This window comes from Microtus pennsylvanicus, chromosome 19 (genome assembly GCF_037038515.1).
Source record: "Microtus pennsylvanicus isolate mMicPen1 chromosome 19, mMicPen1.hap1, whole genome shotgun sequence".
Taxonomy (NCBI): domain Eukaryota; kingdom Metazoa; phylum Chordata; class Mammalia; order Rodentia; family Cricetidae; genus Microtus; species Microtus pennsylvanicus.
The window spans coordinates 31839090-31859184 of NC_134597.1; the positions used below are offsets into that span (position 1 = coordinate 31839090).

At 43.7% G+C, this 20095-nt stretch overlaps 1 protein-coding gene across 1 annotated transcript in view; it reads left to right on the top strand.

Annotated features, from left to right (window-relative positions):
• Positions 1-20095, top strand: part of Ift56 (intraflagellar transport 56) — a 55151-nt gene that overhangs the window by 18856 nt on the left and 16200 nt on the right. Inside the window, exons 7-12 of the mRNA XM_075953533.1 lie at positions 682-853; positions 3208-3282; positions 8884-8986; positions 10725-10780; positions 13056-13109; positions 14757-14820. Coding sequence (XP_075809648.1) covers positions 682-853; positions 3208-3282; positions 8884-8986; positions 10725-10780; positions 13056-13109; positions 14757-14820 — 524 coding nt within the window. The remainder of the gene's footprint in view (positions 1-681; positions 854-3207; positions 3283-8883; positions 8987-10724; positions 10781-13055; positions 13110-14756; positions 14821-20095) is intronic.

Here is a 20095-nt window from a genome sequence, read left to right on the forward strand (position 1 = left end):
ATATCAAATGTAGTTGAAAGACACTCACATATTATAATGCAAAAAGAAAAAATATACTGATTATATCTTCCTTTCTTCCTTCCAATGCAGATCCTTGCTTTTGCCTTGTTGTTCATTTGAGCTTTGCAGTTAGACATTTAATATAATAGTTGGATTCTACTTTTCCTTAAATGTTATTAGAATCGGTGTGATGGGTTTTCTATCTATAAAACTATCTGATTCAAACTGAATGTATATACTTAGTGTATGAATGTTAAACAACAAACTTCTTTTAACATACTTATTTGTTTTCCTTCCTAAAAATTATAAAGCTTTATGAAGTAGATTTCCTGAAATATTTATATAATATTTAGTCCCTCATGAGAATTGTGTCCCTGTATCTTTCCAAATCAGATGTGTTGTTGGATATGCAGTTTCTTTTGTTTTGTAAGGATGTTGCATCTTCTGTCCCTTCCATTCCTACCTTATTATTATCATGTGATTTCTGTATGTAGAAGATGTAACCAGTTGTTATATGAACTTTAATTGATAAAGTGATGGTTAGCTAGTAGTCTAGATCAAAATTGGAAAAGAGTCAAATGAATTTGTTATTAATAAAGAAAGATATTTGGAAACCATGATTGTTGTATCAGGAATCAGCATCTGTGAAATATACTTCAGCTTGAATCTTTCTGCTAACAGGGAGTACCTGGCCCTCAATGTTTACGTGGCCCTCTGCTACTACAAATTGGATTACTATGATGTCTCCCAAGAAGTCCTGGCTGTTTACCTTCAGCAAATTCCTGATAGTACCATCGCACTCAACCTTAAGGCTTGCAATCACTTTCGCCTTTACAATGGAAAAGCAGCTGAGGTAGGCATGTAGATGTGTGTTTCTAATTAGCTCAGTTCTAATGGAAATTAGTTTATAACAGTTCCCAGGTTAGCCCATAAATTCTAGGATTTGTAGCTCTGTAGCAATGCTCCTTGGTCATTGCCAGTGTGATTCTATAACCAAATAAGAGTATAAACATTTTTTTTTTTGTTTTTCGAGACAGTGTTTCTCCGTAGCTTTTGGTTCCTGTCCTGGAACTAGCTCTTGTAGTCCAGGCTGGCCTTGAACTCACAGAGATCCACGCCTGCCTCTGCCTCCCAAGTGCTGGGATTAAAGGCGTGTGCCACCACCGCCCGGCTAAACATTTTTTTGAGACAGGGTCTCACTATGTAGTTCTGGTTGGCCTCTAACTCCTTATGTAGACCATGTTGGCCTTAACCACACAAAGATCTGCCTTCCTTTGCCTCTGTGAGTTCCAATTCAGTCTGATCAATATGGAGAATTCCAGGCCAGCCTGGCCTACATGGACCTCTGTTAACAGAACTTATAGGAGAAAAGAAGACAGTTACCAAGAAGCTGTGTTTGACTCTGTTCTTGTCTGTCTAGATCTTTTATTTTTTTAAAGCTTTCTCAGGCTTTATGTGGAAATTCTTGCCAAATATTTGGGTGCCATTTGTAGATGGATGTTTCTGTCCTGTCCAGTCCTGCATCTGTTCAGTCCCAAAGAAATACACAGAGGCTTATATTAATTATAAAATGTTTAGACTATTAGCTCAGATTTATTATTAACTAGCTCTTAAAACTTAAATTAATCTATAATTCTTGCCTATGTTTAGCCATATGGCTTGGTACCTTTTCTCAGTGAGGCATTCTCATCTTGCTTCCTCTGTATCTGGCTAGTGACTACATCTCTCTGCCTTTCCTCTTCCCAGAATTCTCCTAGTCTGGTCACCCTTCCTATACTTCCTGCCTGACTACTGGCCAGTCAGCATTTTATTAAACCAATATGAGTGACAAATCTTTACAAGGTAAAGAGCATTATCTCACAGCAGATAAGTGCATTAAAATGTACTTGATAGTGGAAGTGTAAAATCCAATGTGAAGCTCTATGGATTCAGAACTGCTATTCAAACTGTATAGAAGTTCATTGTGATGTATAGACTTTGAGTCTGGTTAATTCTGGTATATGAATTTTTGCAAGTTTTTAATAATAGAGATAATAAAATTAGAAAAAAGAATATAGGAAAAATGGTAAGACTGAAAAAAATTAAAGGCTTAACTTCTAAGTCTTTGACACTGAAAATAAAGATTAACCCTAGGAGTCTTAAAACTAACCTGCACAACTTTTAAATGTCTTACTGAGTATGAGGCTCGAGACACCTAACTTTAGAATGCCATGTAGTTCAGGGTAGCTTCAAATTTGCTATGTAGGCAAGGATGACCTTGAACTTCTGATCTGCTTCTAGTTCTAGAGTCCTGAGATTACAGATGTGTACCAACACTTCCAGTTATGATGTGCTCAGGATCAAACTCGGGGCTTCTTGCATGCTAGGCAAACATGCTACAGAGCTACAACCCCAGCCTCCAAAACACTTAACTTTTATTAATGAGTCAATGATGTCACCCGGGCGGTGGTGGCGCATGGCTTTAATCTCAGCACTCAGAAGGCAGAGGCAGACAGGTCTCTCTGTGAGTTCAAGGCCAGCCTGGGCTACAAGAGCTAGTCCTAGGACAGGCTTCAAAGCTACAGAGAAACCTTGCCTCGAAGAACCAAAGCCAAACAAACAAATAAATAAATAAATGATGTCATCTGTAAAATGTGGATAATAATAATAATAATAATAATAATATTGACTGAGAGTCCCAAGGATCGAGTGAAATAGCATGTTATACTCTTTGTAAACTATAAAGCATTATATAGATAGGTGACATAAGAACTATATACCCTTGGGGCTGGAGAGATTGATCAATGATTGAAAACATATACTGCTCTTGCAGAGGCCCTGAGTTTAGTTCCCAAAGCCCATGTTGGATGATTCACAACCACCTATAACTCCAGCTCCAGAGGTATCTGATACCTCTGGCCTTAGGGAGTACCCATACTCACATGCACACATCCACACAGAGATGCACACACATATACATAATTTAAGAGAATAATAAGCTAGGTGTGGTGGCGCACGTCTTTAATCCCAGCATCAGGAGGCAGAGGCAGGAGGATCTCTGTAAATTCAAGTTCAGTCTGGTATACATAGCAAGTTCCAGGACAGTCAAGACTGCATAGAGAGAACAAAAATAAATAAATAAATAAATAAATATAATAACAAAGTAAATCTTAAAAAATAAGAACTATATGCTTATTATTTGATACGTCTTTCCTTTTTATATTTCAGGCAGAACTCAAAAGCTTGATGGACAATGCCTCTTCACCCTTTGAATTTGCAAAAGAACTCATCAGGCATAATCTGGTGAGTAAGGTTCCCATCTTGATTGACTTGAGTCCTGTATTATTTGGTACATCACAGCAATTAAAGATGAATAAAAGGAGATTCCAGCCGGGTGGTGGTGGCACACGCTTTTAATCCCAGCACTCAGGAGACCGAGGCAGACAGATCTCTGTGAGTTTGAAGCCAGCCTGGGCTACAAGAGCTACTTCCAGGACAGGCTCCAAAGCTACAGAGAAACCCTGTCTAGAAAAACAACAACAATAACAACAAAAAAAAACCCAAAACAACAACAAAAAAAGGAGATTCCCCAGCAAATATTGCGCTACTCCAAGGAATGCCTCATTATTGTGAAAAGGGATGAAATGAATTTCTAACACCAGTCTCTTTCCTTGGGGAACCTCTTATTAGGAGGGCAGAATGTTTGGAAAGAAGAGCAAGGCAAGGCAGACCCAAGTGTCCCTTGTCCTTGGGGGACCAGAGGAACATATCCTCATGTATTAGAATAATGGGGACAATTGTTTAATTCTTGAAGATTGGCTGAGTTTTCGAGGGTTCATTCTAATCTAGGGTATGAATCTAGAGCAAGTGTGACGTGACAGGGATGATTGTACCTGTAGTCTAGAGGGAGTGGAGGGTAAAGCTGGGTGAGCAATGGTATAGGGCTAGATCATGATGACCATTGCTTAAAATAAATCTAAGCTCTGATGAAGTTGTAGTCTACCAGTCATGCAACATAACGAGATGCAGACTGTGTGCTCCCAAGCCACCTACCTGGAGCACTAAGCAAATGATTTTGTATGATGAGTCAGCCTCCTCATCTGAATACAGTGGTAACAAAAACTACAGCTTCTTTAGTGGCTTTGTTTCCTCTTCCTCCTCCTTTTCCTATTGAGACAAGATCTCACTACATAGCCCTAGTTGACCTGGAACTCTGTATAGAACAAGCTGGACTGGAACTCTGTATAGATCAGGTTGGCCTGGAACTCCCCATATACAGGCTGGCCTTGGAACTCTGTTTAGACCAGGCTGGCCTGGAACTCTGTATAGACCAGGCTGGCCTGGAACTTGCCATAGACCAGGCTGGCCTGGACCTCGCCATAGACCAAGCTGGCCTGGAACTCATAGAGAGCCATCTGTTTTTGCGTCTCCACTGCTGACATTAAAGGCATATGTCACTGTACTCAGCCAAGCCTATTTTTTGAGGCCATGTGTAGACTTTTACACTCATGGCATCAACAGCAGCACTCAAAATTCCAGGTCTTAGGGGTGTTCAGTGTGTAGTGACCCCAGCCTGCCTGCTGAGCCGCCTTGTTTTTAACTTTTCTGTGTAACCCCACCATCTGATGGAATACTGCCAGTGGTGGTGTGGTTTTTACCACCCTCTTAAAGCCTGCAGTGTCAAACCACAGAGAAGCATGGATCAACAAAAGCATGGAACACCAAAAAGTCCTTTAGTTGAAGGTGTACATTTGTGACTCTTGAGAGTAACTTCACTAGGGTGCTGGGAGCAAAACACAAATTTGGGGGAGACTGAGGAGTGACAGGGTAAGAGGAAATTAGCAGTTAACCACAGCTTTTGAAGTTTACCATTGAAAGAAAAAATAGGGCATTCTCCAGAGGGAACAAAGGAACCAAGTAGAGATTTGACAAGAGAACAAAAACCCTTGTGTGTGTGTGCTTCAAGCTGAGAAGTGGGGCTGCTGCTTTGGGAAGACTGAAGATACAGTGGTTAATGGAGAACCAGAGTCAGATGGAGTTTGAAGCGATAAGATCAAGGGAGCAGATGAAGTCCCCTTGTTAAAGGAAGGGACAGAAAAAGGAACCAGAAAAAATGATCAACATGACTATTCTGAGGGTAAAATTATGTAGTCCATGCCTGATAACCTTAGTTTCAGTGTATTTGTAGACAGTTTACCACATTCTGAACATTTGCTAGCCTGTGTGGACAAATTGTTTTAAGTGTTTTATTCCATTTCTGTGTGTATGTATGGGTATGTGTTTTCCTGGTGCACATGTGAGCTTGTGGTGGTCAGAGAACAACTGCTGGAATTAAGAATGTAGGTACTAGCCAGGCAGTGGTGGCGCACGCCTTTCATCCCAGCACTCAGGAAAGCAGAGGCAGGTGGATCTCTGTGAGTTTGAGACCAGCCTGGTCTACAGAGTGAGTTCCAGGACAGCCAGAGATAACACAGAGAAACCCTGTCTCAAAAAAACCAAAAAAGAAAAAAGAACGTGAGTCCTGGAAATTGAACTCAAGTTGTCTGTCTTCTCATCATTTTCTTATCAATTTTTTAACCATTTTATTAACTGATTTATTGTGTGTGCATGTGTACACAGTAAGCATGTGTACCGTGGCATGCATGTGGTAGTCGGAGGACTATCTATTATGGGCATTAGTTCTCTCCTTCTGTCACCACCCCAGGCTCCTTAGCATCTCCAGTTGTGACTGTGTGCACCTGTGCTGTTACAGTACACTGTCTCTATTGTGACCGTGTGCTCCTGTGCTGTTACAGTACACTGTCTCTGTGGTGACCGTGTGCACCTGTGCTGTTACAGTACACTGTCTCTATTGTGACCGTGTGCACCTGTGCTGTTACAAAACACTGTCTCTAAGGTGAACGTGTGCGCCTGTGCTGTTACAGTACACTGTCTCTGTGGTGACCGTGTGCGCCTGTGCTGTTACAGTACACTGTCTCTGTGGTGACCCTGTGCGCCTGTGCTGTTACAGTACACTGTCTCTGTGGTGACCGTGTGCGCCTGTGCTGTTACAGTACACTGTCTCTATGGTGACCGTGTGCGCCTGTGCTGTTACAGTACACTGTCTCTTTGGTGACCGTGTGCACCTGTGCTATTACAGTACACTGTCTCTGTGGTGACCGTGTGCACCTGTGCTGTTACAGTACACTGTCTCTATGGTGACCGTGTGCGCCTGTGCTGTTACAGTACACTGTCTCTGTGGTGACCGTGTGCACCTGTGCTGTTACAGTACACTGTCTCTGTGGTGACCGTGTGCACCTGTGCTGCTACAGAACACTGTCTCTAAGGTGAACGTGTGCGCCTGTGCTGTTACAGTACACTGTCTCTATGGTGACCGTGTGCGCCTGTGCTGTTACAGTACACTGTCTCTGTGGTGACCGTGTGCACCTGTGCTGTTACAGTACACTGTCTCTATGGTGACCGTGTGCGCCTGTGCTGTTACAGTACACTGTCTCTGTGGTGACCGTGTGCGCCTGTGCTGTTACAGTACACTGTCTCTGTGGTGACGGTGTGCGCCTGTGCTGTTACAGTACACTGTCTCTGTGGTGAACGTGTGCGCCTGTGCTGTTACAGTACACTGTCTCTGTGGTGGCCCTGTGCGCCTGTGCTGTTACAGTACACTGTCTCTATGGTGACTGTGTGCACCTGTGCTGTTACAGTACACTGTCTCTGTGGTGACCGTGTGCACCTGTGCTGTTACAGTACACTGTCTCTGTGGTGACCGTGTGCGCCTGTGCTGTTACAGTACACTGTCTCTGTGGTGACCGTGTGTGCCTGTGCTGTTACAGTACACTGTCTCTATGGTGACCGTGTGTGCACCTGTGCTGTTACAGAACACTGTCTCTGTGGTGACCGTGTGCACCTGTGCTGTTACAGTACACTGTCTCTGTGGTGGCCCTGTGCGCCTGTGCTGTTACAGTACACTGTCTCTATGGTGGCCCTGTGCGCCTGTGCTGTTACAGTACACTGTCTCTATGGTGACCGTGTGCACCTGTGCTGTTACGGTACACTGTCTCTATGGTGACCGTGTGCGCCTGTGCTGTTACAGTACACTGTCTTGTGGTGACCGTGTGTGCCAGTGCTGTTACAGTACACTGTCTCTATGGTGACTGTGTGCACCTGTGCTGTTACAGTACACTCTCTGTGGTGACCTTGTGCACCTGTGCTGTTACAGTACACTGTCTCTGTGGTGACCGTGTGCGCCTGTGCTGTTACAGTACACTGTCTCTGTGGTGACCCTGTGCACCTGTGCTGTTACAGTACACTGTCTCTGTGGTGACCTTGTGCACCTGTGCTGTTACAGTACACTGTCTCTGTGGTGACCGTGTGTGCCTGTGCTGTTACAGTACACTGTCTCTGTGGTGACCGTGTGCGCCTGTGCTGTTACAGTACACTGTCTCTGTGGTGACCGTGTGCACCTGTGCTGTTACAGTACACTGTCTCTATGGTGACCGTGTGCGCCTGTGCTGTTACAGTACACTCTCTATGGTGACCGTGTGCGCCTGTGCTGTTACAGTACACTGTCTCTGTGGTTACCGTGTGCGCCTGTGCTGTTTCAGTACACTGTCTCTATGGTGACCGTGTGCACCTATGCTGTTACAGTACACTGTCTCTGTGGTGACCGTGTGCACCTGTGCTGTTACAGTACACTGTCTCTATGGTGACCGTGTGCGCCTGTGCTGTTACAGTACACTCTCTATGGTGACCGTGTGCGCCTGTGCTGTTACAGTACACTGTCTCTGTGGTGACCGTGTGCGCCTGTGCTGTTACAGTACACTGTCTCTATGGTGACCGTGTGCACCTATGCTGTTACAGTACACTGTCTCTGTGGTGACCGTGTGCACCTGTGCTGTTACAGTACACAGTCTCTATGGTGACCGTGTGCGCCTGTGCTGTTACAGTACACTGTCTCTATGGTGACCGTGTGCGCCTGTGCTGTTACAGTACACTGTCTCTTTGGTGACCGTGTGCACCTGTGCTGTTACAGTACACTGTCTCTGTGGTGACCGTGTGCACCTGTGCTGTTACAGTACACTGTCTCTATGGTGACCGTGTGCGCCTGTGCTGTTACAGTACACTGTCTCTGTGGTGACCGTGTGCACCTGTGCTGTTACAGTACACTGTCTCTGTGGTGGCCCTGTGCGCCTGTGCTGTTACAGTACACTGTCTCTGTGGTGACCGTGTGCACCTGTACTGTTACAGTACACTGTCTCTGTGGTGACCGTGTGCGCCTGTGCTGCTACAGAACACTGTCTCTGTGGTGACCGTGTGTGCCTGTGCTGTTACAGTACACTGTCTCTGTGGTGACCGTGTGCGCCTGTGCTGTTACAGTACACTGTCTCTGTGGTGACCGTGTGTACCTGTGCTGTTACAGTACACTGTCTCTGTGGTGACCGTGTGCGCCTGTGCTGTTACAGTACACTGTCTCTATGGTGGCCCTGTGCGCCTGTGCTGTTACAGTACACTGTCTCTGTGGTGACCGTGTGCACCTGTGCTGTTACAGTACACTGTCTCTGTGGTGACCGTGTGCGCCTGTGCTGTTACAGTACACTGTCTCTGTGGTGGCCCTGTGCGCCTGTGCTGTTACAGTACACTGTCTCTGTGGTGACCGTGTGCGCCTGTGCTGTTACAGTACACTGTCTCTGTGGTGACCGTGTGCACCTGTGCTGTTACAGTACACTGTCTCTGTGGTGACCGTGTGCACCTGTGCTGTTACAGTACACTGTCTCTATGGTGACTATGTGCGCCTGTGCTGTTACAGTACACTGTCTCTGTGGTGACCGTGTGCGCCTGTGCTGCCACGCTACACTGTCTCTATGGTGACCGTGTGCAACTCTGCTGCTACAGAACACTCTCTCTATGCAGGTTGTTTTCCGAGGAGGCGAGGGGGCTTTGCAGGTTTTACCTCCCCTGGTTGACGTCATTCCTGAAGCTAGGCTAAACCTAGTGATTTACTACCTTCGCCAAGGTAAGGAAAACTTGTCGTGTTCTGACTTAGGAAGAAAAATATTTTTGAATATTTAATCTGATTGAATCAGTTGTATACATTCTACACACACTTCCAAATACGTATTCGCAACAGTGTCGTGAACAGATTTCGTGGCACTCATGAGTTGTGCCTCTTCTTCCTCACCCTGCTCTTCTCTTTACTCTTCTGTCCTCTATCAAGTTCCTGTTGGGTCTTCAATGTTTTTCTCCCTCTTATTTTAATTTTTCTTGTTTGCGTTTTATGAAAATGTACATTCACATTTTCTTGTGTTTTTTGTTTGCTTTAAAACTCTCAGCTTTTGGGGCTGGAGAGATGGCTCAGTGGTTAAGAGCACTGACTGCTCTTCTAGAGGACCTGGGTTCAATTCCCAGCACCCATGTGGCAGCACCCATGTGGCAGCTCACAATTGTCTACAATCCAGTTGCAGGGGATCTGACACCTTCATACCAATGCACATAAAAATAATGTTAAATATACCATAAAAATATTTTTTTTAAAAAGTTAAAAAAAAAACTTCTCAGCTTTTATATTTATTTTCTCATGGTGGCTGCATCTCTTCTCTGGAGTGCAGGAATCCAGTGAAAGGTGCCTGGTTCCTGGAGCAGCTCTTCCAGAGCTTAGCAGAGAAGGGCGCTTAGCCATGGGCCTTAAACCAGCAGTGCGGCCTTTTCAGTTCATGGTAGAGGCAAACCAGGCAACTTATGCCTCCTTACTGAGAAAAATGTGTATTTTGTGGGAACATGTATTGCAAACAGTCCCCTCTATATGACAGATAAGCAAAAAGAAATTTGGTTATAGATATGAATTAATGAAAAAGTGAATATATTTTACAAATTATTTTGTGAAAAATTTCTAGTATAAACAAAAACAAATTATAGAACCTCCAAAGCCTACAGATTACATACTTTTTATGCTGGGGCGGTGGCACATGACTTTGATCCCTCCACTTTGAAGGCAGAAGCATGTGGCTCTTTGAGAACTCAAAGCCAGCCTGTTCTGCACAATGAGTTCCAGGACAGCCATTGCTATTTCACTCTTGTGTATGGAATACATACTTCTTTTAGAAAAAAAGGAAGGGGACTTTTTGTTTTTGTTTTTGAAGCTAGGATTCCTCTGTGTAACAGCTCTGGCTATCTTAGAACTATGTAGGCCAGGCTGGCCTTGAACACACAGATCTGCCTGCCTCTGTCTCCTGAGTACTGGAATTAGAAGTGTGTGCCACCATGCCTGGCCCAGTCTAGAGTCTTAATTTGAGCATTTTTTATGTGTCTTGTGGTTCAGTGTGAGTTTTCTAAAGATGATTGTTTTCTTGGGTCAGGGCATAGCTCAGTCCATAAAGTACTTCCTTCGAAAGCCAGGAGGACCTGGGTTCCGGCTCCAGGCTGGGTTGTCCTCGGGCCTTCACACATATTCGCACGCATGCAGATACACACATGCATTTTTGAGAAGAAAAATATCTGTTTTCTTTAGTTTAACTACACAGCCTTCAACTTGATAGAGAATTAAAGGTCAGGTAAAACATCACATTTTCTGTGTGTGTTTGTGTGTACACACACGTGTGTGGGCTTGCACAGGCTGTAAAAGCACTCTATTCCTAAGCTGTCCCCTACTTTGTATGACTGTCTGAATGCTGCAGACTCCAGTTCTCTAGGAACGGCCGCAGCAAGCTCATATAGCACAAGCTCATCTAATGACTGACTGACTCTTTACATTGCAGACGACGTACAGGAAGCTTATAGCTTAATCAAGGATCTGGAGCCCACAACGCCTCAGGTAAGTGGAGGTGCCATGCACTTCTGTTAGCCATGGGCTGCGGAGAGCAGCACAGCAGGCCATAGCTGTAGGGTGTAGCAGAGAAGAGTCCCGTTGTAGTGTCCAGGAAGACTATCAATGGCATGGGGACTTCAGGAGGAGAGTGATTGTTCTGGGCTTTGTTCTTTTTTTAATGTGGCTCAAGTCCCTTAATATCTATTTTATTCCTAAAAAGGTCTAAAGTTTGAAAATATTAAAATCTGTTTTAAAAAATTTACATCTATAGTACTAATGGAATAAACAACTCCTAACTTGTCTCTAATATTGGTGTCTGCAGCTTGTCTCTCTTTCCTCAGTAAGCTGCTCACTCCCTGCAGTCAGGAACTGTGTCTCTACCACATCTCCAGCACTGTGTGCTAAGTACATAGTAAGCATCGCTTCACTGCGTACAAAACTGCATGAGGCCAGCAAGATGGCTCAGTGGGTAAAAGCTCCTGCCGTCAAGCCTGACGACCTGAGTTCAGTCCCTGGAATCCACATGGGAGAAGGAAAGTGACAAATCCCACACTTATCCTCTGCCTCCACACGCGTGCTATAGCGTGTACAGGCACACACACCCATAAACACACGTGCACAACACACACTTGTCCTCTGCCCTCCACACACATGCTATAGCGTGTACATGCACACACACCCATAAACACACGTGCACAACACACACTTGTCCTCTGCCCTCCACACGTGTGCTATAGCGTGTACATGCACACACACCCATGAACACACATGCACAACACACACTTGTCCTCTGCCTCCACACGCGTGCTATAGCGTGTACATGCACACACACCCATGAACACACATGCACAACACACACTTGTCCTCTGCCTCCACACGCGTGCTATAGCGTGTACATGCACACACACCCATGAACACACGTGCACAACACACACTTGTCCTCTGCCCTCCACACACATGCTATAGCGTGTACATGCACACACACCCATGAACACACGTGCACAACACACACTTGTCCTCTGCCCTCCACACACATGCTATAGCGTGTACACGCACACACACCCATAAACACACGTGCACAACACACACTTGTCCTCTGCCCTCCACACACATGCTATAGCGTGTACATGCACACACACCCATGAACACACGTGCACAACACACACTTGTCCTCTGCCCTCCACGCGCGTGCTATAGCGTGTACACGCACACAGACCCATGAACACACGTGCACAACACACACTTGTCCTCTGCCCTCCACACGCGTGCTATAGCGTGTACACGCACACACACCCATGAACACACGTGCACAACACACACTTGTCCTCTGCCTCCACACGCATGCTATAGCGTGTACATGCACACACACCCATAAACACACGTGCATAACACACACTTGTCCTCTGCCCTCCACACACATGCTATAGTGTGTACATGCACACACACCCATGAACACACGTGCACAACACACACTTGTCCTCTGCCTCCACACGCATGCTATAGCGTGTACATGCACACACACCCATAAACACACGTGCACAACACACACTGAATAAATGTTAAAAAAAGAAGAAGAAACAAAGACAGGAAAACAATCTGAATATAAAACACTTCCCGACTGGATAGAACCTAACCAAGTCTTTTTCTCAAGGGCACTAAAGGCTACCTAGAATGAGCCCTCTTAATGAGTTAATGATATTTCTAAGGAAAGCATTATTAAAATTTTGAGCCAAGACTGAAAAAAAATAGGGTACAGATGAGGCCACAGGCCACCGAAAGAGAAAGTATCTTATAAGTATCAGATGTCCAGGGAAAGGGCCAAAGCGCACTTATTGTGACACTGGAGAGAGGGAATGACATACGGGTAGTAGTCATTTTCCCACAAGCAGTGTCTCCGCTGTTCTTTGAGACAAGGTCTCTCACTGGCAGGGGCTCACTGACTAGGCGAGCCTGGCTTGTCTATTAAGCCCCAGGAATCTGCCTGTTTTCATCTCTCCAGGACTGGGATTACAATTTCTGTGGGGTCTGGGGATTGAACTGGGGTCCTCATGCTACATGGTAAGTCCTTTGCTGTCTGAGCCATTTCCCATGTGTTTCTACTTAGGACTGAGCTTTTACGATGATAAACTCTGCTCTATGAGCACTTGCCTGCTAGAAGTCAAACCAAACTCTGCTTCCTTCCATAAGCCAGAGGTAGAGCAGGGACAGGGATTTCATAGCAGGTCAAGGGGCCACCAGGAAATCCCACACAATTGATTTATGGCGTGATTGTGTTTTCCAGGAGTACATTCTCAAGGGAGTTGTTAATGCAGCCCTTGGCCAGGAAATGGGTTCGGTGAGTATGAAATCATTAGCAATCCATACTTTGCCAAGTTCTGGTTATGTAAAAACTGGAATGGATGTGCAACCAATGGCAAGCTTACAATCACTGGGTTCTTCTGCAGGTCCTTGTACTTTATTGTTGGGGGTGGGGTGCTAGGAAGCAAGCCCTGTGCTAGGTATATACTTGCTTTGAGACATATTCTTGGTCCTTCAGTTCCTTATAATTCTTTAAACCCTCAAGTCCAGGATCCCTGCAAAAACAGTTCTATTATGTAGAGATTTTTAGCTTTAGTCCATAAAACTTGCTATTTTGTTTCAAAGAGCCCCAATGTAATATGGTCATCTCTTTACTGATGAACACAGGAAATGGATTTGGTACCTAGAAAATGGGGAAAAAAATTTTTTTTTGTTTTTTTAAGACAGGGTTTCTCTGTAGCTTTGTAGCCTGCCCTGGAACTAGCTCTTGTAGACCAGGCTGGTCTCGAACTCACAGAGATCCGCCTGCCTCTGCCTCCCGAGTGCTGGGATTGGGAAAAATTCTTTCTTTAGAAAAGCTTTTAAGGTACTGGGGATATACCCCCATCTTTTCTAAAAAAGCTGTTTTGTTTTGTTTTGTTTTTTAATTTTGGTTTCATGAGATAGGGTCTTTTGGTTTTATGAGACAGGGTCTCAAATACTATATCCCCAGGATGGCCTTGAATTTATACCAATCTTCAGTCTTCAGCCTCCCCCAAAGCTGCTGCTGCTGCTGCTGCTGCTGCTGCTGCTTCTCCTTCTTCTTCTTCTTCTTCTTCTTCTTCTTCTTCTTCTTCTTCTTCTTCTTCTTCTTCTTCTTCTTCTTCTTCTTCTTCTTCTTCTTCTTCTTCCTTCGTTCATCTTTCTTCTTCTTTTTTGGTTTTTTTTTTTTTTTTTTTTTTTATTGACAGGGTTTGTGCCAAAACTCTCTTTGTAGGCCAGGCTGGCCTCAAACTCAGAGATCCTCCTGCTTCTGGAGTAGAGGGTTTAAAGTCATGTGCCACCACTGCCCAGCTAAAGAGCTTCATATAACTAAGAAAGCAGTCTAAAGTTAGGCTGCTGTTGGGCATGGTGGCAGATACCTATAACTACAGACTTGGGAGGCCAAGGCAAGAGGATCTCAAGTTCAAGGACAGCCTGAGTTATATAGTGCAGCCCTTTCTCAGCCACAGACAGGCAGGCAGGCAGACAGATAAACTAAGGTTTCTATCCATGTTAATGTTGTATATTAAGTTCTTTATGAAACAATACAATAACGACTTTCATCTCTAGATCGCTCCATGTAGGCAGCAAATATTTATTACATAAATAAATAAATCTAATGATCCTTGTTATGCCTATGGCTTCTGTACAAAGTTCAGGCACAGTCAGAGAGTGTGTTATATATTTATTGAATGTGTTAATTAATTTATTTAAGGCAAGGGTTTTAGGGTGAAATTTCAAGGTTGGATTCTTCTCTAATTGACTCTAAGTTTTCACAAAATTTCTTGGTGCTTGCAATAATAAGCTAATAAGAACTTGAGCATGATTTAAAACAAGGATATTTGTTAAATGACATACAGGAAAGTGCATTGTAATCTTAAGTATAATATAAATAAAATATTTGTGCCTGCTTCCTCTCTATCTGTTCTGTTCTGTTTTGCAGAGGGATCATATGAAAATTGCCCAGCAGTTTTTCCAGTTGGTGGGAGGATCAGCTAGTGAATGCGGTATGTCACAATCTGTCCTTTTGAAAACAATTCATAATTGGAGTTGGACGAGATTGACTAGTGGAGTCTGACTGTCGAGGGACATGCCATGCTTCTCAATATGAAACAAGGGGTTGGAACCGGAGAGGAAGACTGAGGATGTAGCTCATTTTGTAGCATGCTCACCTAGCACTCACAAGCTCTTGGGTTTGATCTCTAGCACCACACAAAGCGCACATGATAGCTGATACCTATAATTCTAGCCCTCGGAAGACAAACAGGATGATCAGAAGTTTAAGGAAACCTTGCTCCACCGTGAGAACCAGCCTGGTATATAGGAAACTGTTGCAACAATGACACACAAATAAACACAACAATAAAATAAAATATTAGAATTATCCCTTTTAGCTGGGCGGTGGTGGCACATGCACAGATCTCTGTGAGTTTGAGGCCAGCCTGGTCTACCAGAGCTAGTTCCAGGACAGGATGCAAAGCTACAGAGAAACCCTGTCTCAAAAAAACCAAAAAAAAAAAAAAAAAAAAAAAAAAAAACCAAAAGAAAAAAAAAAGAATTATCCCCTTTGAACATGTTAGTGGTTAAGAACATTTGCTGCTCTTACAGAGGATTCAAATTCAATTCCCAGCACCCACTCAGGTGGTTCACAACTGCCTGTAACTCCAGCTCCAAAGGATCCAATATTCCTTTCTGGACTTCATAGGTATCTGCATGCACATGTGCACATAATTAAAAACAAAAGTAGGTTAGTTTAAAGGGGGGACTAGGCAGTGATGGTGCACACCTTTAATCCTACTTCTCAGGAGATCTCTGTGAGTTCCAGGCCAGTGAGGGAGGGCTACACAGAGAAACCCTGTCTTGGGAGGCAAAACAAAGGCTATGGGCTAGAGAAATGGCCTATCAGTTCTTACAGAAGATCCGAATTCAATTCTCAGTACCCACATGACAACTCACGACTGTAATTCCAGTCCCAGGGAATGGATGTCCTTTTCTGGCCTCTATGGGAACCAGGAACACATATGTGATCCACAGACATAAGTTTAGGCAAAACACTCATACACATAAAAAATAAGTACAATTTTTAAAAGAGTGGTGTAAGAATAAATTTAAAAAAATTTAATGTAGCACAAATAATAAAAAAAAAAAACAGAGATAGATATTGGGATTCAACCTGAAGATCAAAAAAGCAAAGCAGTCAGCCACTGGCTTTTCCCTCTACCTCAGACCAAAAATGGGCAAGATCCTGTCTCCATAAATCCTGAACTCCACTGAGTTCCCGTCTTCCTCCTCTCATAGTCCTCTCTGCCCAGCCATATCACTCCCGTTTCCACCGCCCTAATGCTGGGATTAAAGGCATGTGATCCCAAATGCTGGAATCAGATTCGATCTTGGCCCAGGGTGCCTGTCTGTGGCTGTGGAGTCCTGGGATCCCTTGGCCTGTATGACTATGGCTGCTTTGCACTCTGATCTTCAGGCAAACTTTATTTATTAAAACACAAAGAATATACTACTATATTTCTCCTTTTTATCTAAAATAAAAAAGAAGGCTAACTATAACTAATATAAGAAAAACTATATACAATAAGTACAATAACTATATATAATATATACAGGCAATAAATACATCAATAATATCTAGTATTTGCATTTGACAAATTCAGAGAAAATATCCCATATTTATCTTATCTAGGTGAGTCCAAAGTCTTGTACCTAATATACTTTCTATCATAACTTGATTTTTGCATCTGGTATACAAGGAAAACTGTAACTGTCTAATCTTCAATTCCCTCAGAGACGCAAGAGGAAGTAATATTGACTGAGTAAGCGGGAAATGCCAGCAAGTGACTTCCAAAAAAATGTGAGAAATGGCAGTGCGGTGGTGGCGCACGCCTTTAATCCCAGCACTCGGGAGGCAGAGGCAGGCGGATCTCTGTGAGTTTAAGGCCAGCCTGGTCTAGAAGAGCTAGTTCCAGGACAGGAACCAAAGAGCTAGGAGAAACCCTGTCTTGAAAATTAAAAAAAATAAAAAAGAAGAAGAAGAAAAAAAAGTGAGAAATGACAGAAACAGTTGGCTGCCTGGACAGTCACCCAAAATTCCTTTGTAACCCTGGGGCATCCATCTTTGGCCTACAGGCCTAGCATGTCCAACAGACTTTTCTGTGAAGCAGGATATTGTGAAGGGCTCTCCCTCTTTGTCTTGACAATGTTTGGCAGTCACTTTCTTTTGTGTCCTGCTTGTGCAATTAGGACAGCATACTGCCAGCAGTCGAGGCAAGGTCTTGCCCAGTGGCTTACTTTTGCTACAAAGAAAATAAACTCCATATGGAGTCTCTGCAATGCCCATCATCTTCTCTGAAGTGGCAATATAATAGTCCATAAATATTTGTTTTTCTTGTGTCGTATGTCAGGTGGCTCTTCTGACATAAGACAGAGATTTTGGATTTCACTTTAATAAGCATGCTTGGGTTTAGAGAAGGAGAGCCACACTCCAACTCCAGAGCCAGCTTTGATCTTTAACTGGACAGGGACTACAAAAGGATTATTTGGATTATATGTCTGTAGAGAACAGCAGAAACAAACATGGGGAAGAGTTATGAAATTTTATCATGTTGGAAATGTAATAGGCCAATTTACTCTTTTCCTTGAGACTTTTTTTCTGATTTGCCCTTTTTCTTCACATGTCTCATTTTTCCAGTGGTCTTTGGATTCCTTAGCTGAAACCTTTATTCTCCTAAAAAGACAGAAACAAAACCCTTCCCCAATCCTAATTTTGGGGAGATTTTATTTTGTCAAGTTATATCTGACCAAATGAAAAAAAAATGTCAGTTTTTCTTTTCTTTTTTTTCGAGACAGGGTTTCTCTGTAGCTTTAGTGTCTGTCCCAGAACTAGCTCTTGTAGACCAGGCTGGCCTCGAACTCACAGAGATCCGCCTCCCTCTGCCTCCTGAGTGCTGGGATTCAAGATGTGCACCACCACTGCCTGGCCATTTGTTAGTTTTATAGGTTAGTTTAGATTAAATGATATTGTTGTTTGATGAACTATCATCTCTTCTAATTATTATTTATTAAAGCACAAATAATATACCACTATACAGGAATGAATTTGCTCCTTAGTTCCTGAGAATTGTAGGTCTAGATTAGTTTTTCTTTTTCTCCTTTTGGTTTCTCAAGACAGGTTTTCTCTGTGACTGTCCTGGAACTCATTCTTTGTACCAGGCTGGCCTCGAACTCACAGAGATCCTCCTGCCTCTGCCTCTCAAGTGCTGAGATTAAAGGTGTGCACCACCACTACCTGGCACTAAATTAGTTTTAATATAAACTACTCTGAATGAATTTTTAACAATTCCTAATATATTAATTTTCTGGCATGTTGTAGATTCATGCCTCCCCCATGGGTCATTTGCCTTTAAATCTCAATATTTTGTTTTGTTTTGTTTTTTGAGACAAGGTCTCATTATATAGTCTTGTATGGCCTGGAACTCTCTATGTAGATCATGTTGCCTTTGAATTTATGATCATCCTGCCTCTTGCCTCCCAAGTGCTGCAATTACAGGCATGGACCACCACATCCTGCAAACCTACCTTCAGAGCATATTTTGTTGCTTATAAAAATAACCCCAGACTGAGCAGATGGCTCTGAAGTAAAGCACTTGTAATACAAGCATGCGGTCCTGAGTCTGGGTTGCCAGCACCCACGGAAGTGATGACAGGGTGGTGGGCATCTGCAATCCCAGTGCTCCTGCTGTCAGCTGGAGGTAGAGCCTGGGGAATCCCTGGAGCTTGCCTGGCAGTTAGCCTGGCATATAGAGCCCAGCCATGAGAGAGCCTGACTCAAACAAGCTAGAAGGCACGGAGCCGCGTGGGAAGTTGCCCTCTCACCTGCCCCCAGGAATGCTGTGGTGCATACACAGACAAACATGCATACACATCGTGCACATAAACACATTTGTCACACACATGAGCTGACTGGTGGGTTAAGACATTTGCCACCAAATCTAACGACCTGAGTTTCTTCATCAAAACCTACGTGGTAGAAGGAGAGAAACAGCTTGTCCTCTGACCTCTGCATGCTCACCATGGCAGGTTCATGGCCACACAATTCAGAATGTTAAAATATAATAAGAGTCCTTTAGAGAGAGAGAGAGAGAGAGAGAGAGAGAGAGAGAGAGAGAGAGAGAGAGAGAATGTGATGGCTCAGTGGTTAAGAGCATGTATTACTCTTGCAGAGGGCTGGAGTCTGGTTCCCAGCACTCATGTTGGGCTGCTCACAGTTAACTGTCTAAAACTCTAACTCCAGGGAATTTGATACCTTTCCTGGGCTTCTGTGGGCATCTGCAAACACATGCCTGAATATGTATACATACACATAAATAAAAATAAAATCTTAAAGATTTTAGAGAGGGGGAGGCTGGAGAGATGGCTCAGTTGTTAAGACTGCTCTCTTCCCAAGGTCCCGAGTTCAATTCCCAGCAACCACATGGTGGCTCACAACCATCTGTAATGAGATCTGTGTGCAGACATACATGCATACATAATAAATAATAAATCTGAGAGAGAGCAAATAAATAAATAGATTTTTAAGTACTGGTATTACAGATATATGTTATTACACTGAGTCCATTCCCTCACTTCCTGTTAAAAAGTTTAAATCTGCTTAGAATGGTGTCTTTAGTCCCAGCACTCTGGAGGTAGAGGCGATGGGTCTCTGAGTTCCAGGCCAGCCTGATCTACAGAGCAAAAAAAAATGTGCTTGCTGAACCAATTGTTAACTTAAAAAAAAAAATTGCCCCTGGAGAGTCACAAATGATTCTCCAACACCATTTATTGACTAGTATTTCTTCTCCTTATTTCTCTTTTTGATTTGTACAACAAAAACTGACTGAAGCATTGAGGATGTAGTAGCAAATAAAACAAGGAGCCCTGCCTTTGTGGGGCTTGCATTCTGGTGGGACAGGCAGACCTTGTACATGTGCAGATATAGATTACGGAACATAGCAGCCCATAACAAACCTTGAGCAGCCTGGAGCCTTTGAAATGCCATGGTATGTCTGGGGGTGTCATACCTGCATGCTGGACCAGATCAGAACCAGGTAGCTCCACGGCACGTTATTCCTCTGCTTGAGTTCGAAGGTGCTGGGTTGTGTCGGACAGATCACTGTGGAGTTGAGGTAAATACCAGTTGCATAAACCAAATCCTCATAAAGGCAGTTTAGGGAATACCAAAACCAATATGCTTGCGGGGGATGTGCTTCTTGTGGGCTCCAGGAGCCTGGGTTCAGC